The sequence below is a fragment of the Cibotium barometz genome, chromosome 52, assembly GCF_041138505.1.
Source record: "Cibotium barometz isolate CiBa-2024 chromosome 52, ASM4113850v1, whole genome shotgun sequence".
NCBI lineage: Eukaryota > Viridiplantae > Streptophyta > Polypodiopsida > Cyatheales > Cibotiaceae > Cibotium > Cibotium barometz.
This window is the reverse complement of record NC_141097.1, coordinates 19,656,110-19,662,334: the sequence shown is the minus strand read 5'-3', so window position 1 is coordinate 19,662,334 and position 6,225 is coordinate 19,656,110. Positions and strand designations below refer to the sequence as shown.

The window sequence follows — 6,225 nt, the reverse complement described above, 5'->3', positions numbered from 1 at the left end:
GCTCAAGGCTATTACGAAGGTGCCAATCAAATTTAGGTGCCTCGACAGTCAAGGCCTCTTTCTCTTAACACAGCACTCAGAGGCCAAGGAAAAAGAGAAGTACTTCACAACCCCGTCCACAAAACCCTATGCGAGTTCCTCAAAGAACTCCACTAAGTCAACAAGTGTGGGTACCAAAAAGATTACTGCAAGCATAAGGGTATTACCAAGATAATGCCAAATCTTGGCTTTTTAAGCGCTTCACAAAGCCCCCTAAGCTTGCACATAGAAGGAAACCTCAGCACCAAACGCATCAGCCACTAATTTATAATGTTCATCAAAGATGGGTGCCTGTGCATGTGCTTCAACACAACAAGGATACTATGATGGTAATCCCATCATATGGTTGCCAAAATCGAACAACGTGAAGAAAACCTCACAACCGACTTCAACCCCAACAACTTCACCTAAAGTTCGACAAGAATGGACGTCCAAGCAACACCAAGCAAGTCACTCAATCACTCTCATGCATTCAACATCTACACAAGAGCTTGTGTGTTTAAACAACCCTAATGGTAACCAACCAACAGTCTTACTTACCGCTTCGACAACATTTGAGCCAAAAATTCAAGAATCAATACCCACGTCTACAACGGAGACATATGAGCGCATCAAAGACAAAATAACAATGCTCTTGTTACCCCTCTGGATGTGAAGCATAAGTGCACAAGAACCTGTTGCTCATACGTCATGTCCTAGTTGATCCATAGAATCATTTCATATAAAGCACCATCGAGGTTAAACGCTACAATCTCACGGGTCAAAACGTGCAACTTCACGGAGTCAAAACGTGCAACTTCACGGAGTCAAAACCTGCAATCTCACAAGTTAAGAGTCTCACAGCTTAAGACCCTGCACTTTCACAAGTTAAGCTTGTCCACGGGCTAACCCACTCACGAATTAACAGTCTCACAGCTTAAGAACCTGCACTTTCACGATTTAAGACATCCAATAACCCTGTTGAAGATGGTGGATTTTGGCCTACATTTCCAATAATCCAACCACTCTAGAGATGGGGGTCAGCTTCATGAGGACTCCTTGCAAGACAACTCTCTATTGCTAGTAAACTGTTTTCCTCTCTATGATCTGTGTATTTTTAACTTCCAATGGCTAGACATAGTTGTGTATATTCCACATTTTATCTTGGTTTATTCATTGTTCCCCTTACCTCTAACATAAGAATTATAGAGGACATCCTAGGAAAGCCACATAGCTGGCAGTGAACCTTATCAATGTGCTAGTAACCGGTCCACAAACTCCAGGAAGGCATCTTGTGATCATCTTGTAAACCCTTTAAAGTCTTCAATTACACCACTCATTCAGGGTGGCAAACACCTGTATGATACATTCCATGCTCTTAACATGGACTGAGGATGCCACAAGGAAGGTTGCTCGCATCGCTGATCACCTATTGATGGCTGCATTATGGTCTCTGTCCTGATCAGCTCCTCAGTTGAAGGGAGAGAGTGACGCGGCTTGTTGCTTGCTGAATTGGTGGCTCAGTAAGACACCCTTGGCCACCATTAAAGAGGATAAATGACCCAATCTTTTGTCAAATCATAATGGGAGCCCACTCTGCAACTGATGTTCCTGCCTGCATTCCCTTTCCTTCCATGTGATCACTCTGTCAGAGTCAATGTATACCCAAAACCCCTTCATATTGTGCAACATTTCCCCTTAGCCACAAGCAGCAGCCAACCTTTCAGAGTGCCCATCTACTATACCCTCCTTATTCTTCGCCGTGAGGTCCACGTGTGGCACATATCCTTCAATTTTCATTGGCATTTGTAATCTTTTAAGCCTGGCATGTATCTTTTCGTTCTCTAAGTGGAGCTTATCTTCCACAAGAAACTCAAACACCTCATTGTTTACCTCAATCCAGGCCTTTCCAGGCAACTTCCATGCGCCAACACACCTTCTAAGCTCTTGTATGTCATTTACATCCTCCCACTTTTGGGCATCAGTGTAGATACTCGACATGATGGTATAACCAGCCGCTGTGTTTGAATCCAAGCTGACAATTTCATCAAAGCACGCTCTTCCTAGGTCCGTTTGGCCATATGTTTTGCAGGCAGTGAGAAGCGACATCCACCCAATAATACCTGGTAAGATAGGCGTACTTCGGAGCATCTTTATGGCCTCATTCAAGCATCCTGCCCGCCCTAAAAGATCAACAACACAATTAAAGTGTTCCACAGTTGAATCCACATCATCTTCCTCTGTCATTGTTTTCAAGGACCGATGACCTTCCTCCACTTGACCTGCATGACTGCAAGCCGCAAGAACATTAGTGTAAGTCCTACCAACCGGTCTCAAGCCTTGTTTTTGCATGTCCTTTAGACATCTCCTGGCTTGCCTCCAGTCACCTTGCTGAGCATACCCACCAACTATCGCATTCCACACCACAATATTTTGGTTCGGCATGCCAACAAACACTTTTCCTGCATCTTCTAAATGTCCAAATTTTGAATACATGTCAACAAGCAAGCTTCCAATTGCCACATCACCCTCAAGTCTACTCCTAAGAACTTGCATGTGTACAAGCCTGCCCTGTCCCAAAGCCCCCATGGTGCCACATGCTTTCAATACACACAAGAATGTTACTTTGTCAGGCTGCATACCCTCTGATACCATTTTCCAGTACAGATTGAGAGCCTCGTAGCCATTTCCCTTAAGGGCATAGCCTGCAATCATTGCCCCCCATGAGACCAGACCACGATTTGGCATCTGGTCAAACACTTCACGGGCCTCCTCCAGGCTGCCGCATTTGGCATACATGTCAACTAGGGTGCTCCCAACTACCATACTTGATTGAAATCCATCTTCTACTAGTTTCTTGTGTATCTGCTTGCCCTCAGTTATTGCACCCAGGTTGCTGCATGCTTTCAAAATGGATGAAAATGTCACTCTATCTGATGTCAATCCCTCTTGTTGCATTTTGTTAAACAGTGCTAAGGCAGAAAGGTTATGTCCATGGTAGACGTACCCAAGAATCATTGCATTCCATGAGACCACATTGCGCTTGGACAGTTTTTGGAAAGTTTTGTGGGCCTCCGACAAGCTACCACATTTTGCATACATGTCCACCAGGGTATTGCCCACCATGACATCTAATTCAAACCCGCTTCTGATGATCTGGTCGTGTACAAGCTTGCCATGTGGCATCCCTCCAGCTATCCCACATGCTTTCAACACGCTAACTAGAGTGGCTTTGTCTGCCTTGAAGCCCTCCCACTGCATCCTCTCAAAGAATTCAAGAGCAAGAACACCATGCCCATGCTGTGCATACCCAGCAATCATTGTGCCCCACGTCCCCACATCTTTTTTCAATAATTTATCAAAAACTTTTTTTGCTGATACCAATTCCCCACATTTGGCATACATGTCTACAAGTGTATTCTCAATTATGACATCAGATTGAAACCCATGTCTAACGACTTGATCATGTATTTGCCTACCACCACTTACAGCTTCAATGTTGCCACATGCTTTCAAGATGCATGAGAACGTGGCTTTGTCTGGCTCCACACCCTCCTCGTGCATTGCATCAAAAAGTTCTAGAGCAAAATGACCAAACCCGGCACTGGTATACCCTGAGATCATGGCATTCCATGAGTATGCATTCCTCTCAGATAACCTCTCAAACACCGTGTGTGCCTCCTCTAGGCTCCCGCATTTTGCATACATGTCAACAAGCACGCTTCCAACCATGACATCCACCTCGTAACCGATACTGATAATTTTTTCATGTAGCATCTGGCCTTCTTTTACGTCTCTGATACTACAGCATGCTTTTAAGACAAACAAAAGTGTGACTTTGCCTTGGTAAAGTCCCTCATCTTGCATTCTCTTGAACAACACAAAGGCCTCGACATCATGCCCATGTTGCACATACCCCGCAATCATTGTACCCCAAGTCACCACATTTCGGTTCAAAAGACAATCAAACACATGCCATGCTTCCTTTAGATTCCCACAATTGGCGTACATGTCAATGAGAGTGTTCCCAACCACCACATCTGCTTCAGTTCCACTTTTGATAGCCTCTTCATGGATCAGCTTGCCTAGATCAACTGCCCCAATACTCCCGCAAGCTTTCAAAACACAAGAATATGTGACTTTGTCGGGTGGTATGCCCGCCTCCTGCATTTTCTCAAACAATTTGAGTGCATGAATGCCCTGCCCATGTTGAGTGTAACCGGCGATCATGGTGCCCCACGACACCACATCTTGATTTGGTGATCTGTTGAACACTTTGCTTGCATCTTCCAATCTCCCATGTTTTACATATAAGTTGACTAGCATGCTTGCAATGATTGCATCTATTTCCAAGCCAGTTCTAATGATATGATCGTGGATCAGCTTCCCCTGATCAACAGCTCCAGTGCAGCAACATACTTTCAAGATAGACAAGTATATGAACTTGGATGGCTCAATGCCCTCCTTCCCCAATTTTTGATACAAGTCAAAAACATTGTCTGCTTCTCCTAATCTGGCATGTGCTAGAATAATGGCAGACCACGTATAAATGGTGGGTTTTTGAATCTTGCAAAAGACTCGGCTTGCTTCATGCAATCTCCCACACGAGGCAAATAAGCGGATGAGGTGGTCCCCTAAAGCTGACACTGGGTCAAGTCCACTTGAGACCATAAGGGAATGCACTTGCCTGCCAGCTGATAGATCTTTCTGCTTTGCACAAATCTGCAGATACTTGTAGATGTTGTCCCTGAGTACCAACCCATCGTCTTGTATAAGGGCTAATGCATGAGTTGCCCCTGCTAGCCGTTCGAATGATGGAAGTCTGGTCAAGTCTCCTAAAGAAGATTGGACCATGCCTCGGTTGAAGGAGAAGCTGGGAACCCCCACTTGGCAGTTGTTCCCGCCAGCAAACGTGCAAGCCACAGGCAAGGCATTATGTCATTCCTTGGGTTGCAGGGTCTAAGGAGGGTACAACAAGTTTGATGTGATCAAACAGACCTTGAACCCTGCTCCTTGCATAAAGAAGCTCCTCTCCATCACAAGCTTAGGCTCCCAAGCATCAACACACCCTCCAGCTTCCCCAGAAAACATAATCTGACCTCCCAAACCTACAAAATACTGGTCCGCCATGCTGTAAATGTATGTGTAAATGACATCTCTGAATCCGATTTTAGGGCCTTCTACATCATAAATGCATGAGCAAATGTGGATGGGGTGATTTTCCTGGTGGCAATTAGGGACATGGTGAACATGTTGCTGCATGACATGACTGTAGCCAGAGCCCTTCGATCTTAAACCCGATTGGACATGAATCCAATCTTAGGGGCCTTCTACATCATATATGCATGAGCAGATATGGGTGGGCAAATTTCCGGGGTAATCAGAGGCATGGTGGATATGTTGCTGGAAGACCACTTTACCATCGCATGAATGCGCCCGAAGCCCGACCTCGAGCCCAGTTAGCTATATCCCATGTAAAAGAAAATCAAGCATATCAACACACTTGTACCATTATGTTCTGTTGTCTACTGCCATAAATGGTTGGCCGTACAGGGACACGACAGGAAAGCATGTCAACACACTGTAGGCTGTATGGAGGGAATGCCCCTATGTTCTACTTCATTCATTGCCATCACGTTGGCATTGATCAAAGACATGGTAAAAAAAGTTACAAACAAAAATGCAACGAAACGAAATGAAATTCTCTACTTACATACGTGAGGGACTGCACGTACCGGCAATACCCTTCTTCAGCTTTGATCGGAATCAGCTTCAACTTGCCCGAGCTTAACGTGAGATAAAAATTTCCCTTGTTCTATATTTGAGAGAGATTAACCTTAACTATAAATGCAAAGGTTAATCTCTCTCTCTCTCTCTCTCATATATATATATATATATATATATATATTATATATATATATATATATATATATTATATATATATATATATATATATATATAAAATCTATTATAACAAGCATTATTAACCTTATTGCCCTAATAATATTGGGTGCCAAATTCTTTTCGTTATTAATTAATTAGTGAGAGGGGCTTGAACCTTTGATTAATAATTTTTTTCGAAACCTTATGGTGCTTTTGAAAGAGTGAAGGCGGTGGGATTTTTCCAGACGTTTTTGACTCTCTCTCTCTCTCTCTCTCTCTCTCTCTCTCTCTCTTTTTGGTTCCGTCCGCCGTGTGCTGTGCACA

General features: G+C 43.9%; 1 protein-coding gene across 6 annotated transcripts; it reads right to left on the bottom strand.

Annotated features, from left to right (window-relative positions):
• Positions 1-1,109: 1,109 nt before the first annotated feature.
• LOC147608918 (pentatricopeptide repeat-containing protein At5g27110-like) lies at positions 1,110-5,905 on the bottom strand. 6 transcript variants are annotated; one of them, XM_086788747.1, is made up of 2 exons: positions 5,754-5,905; positions 1,110-5,481 (listed from the first exon to the last, which is right to left on the bottom strand). In XM_086788747.1, exon 2 carries the CDS (start codon positions 4,870-4,872, stop codon positions 1,717-1,719), a length of 3,156 nt encoding a protein of 1,051 aa, XP_086644873.1. In that variant the 5' UTR covers positions 4,873-5,481; positions 5,754-5,905; the 3' UTR covers positions 1,110-1,716. The 6 variants fall into 6 exon arrangements, with proteins under 6 accessions (XP_086644873.1, XP_086644875.1, XP_086644877.1 ...); XM_086788749.1 differs by having other exon boundaries at positions 5,732-5,865; XM_086788751.1 differs by having other exon boundaries at positions 1,110-5,126; positions 5,754-5,838.
• Positions 5,906-6,225: the final 320 nt, after the last annotated feature.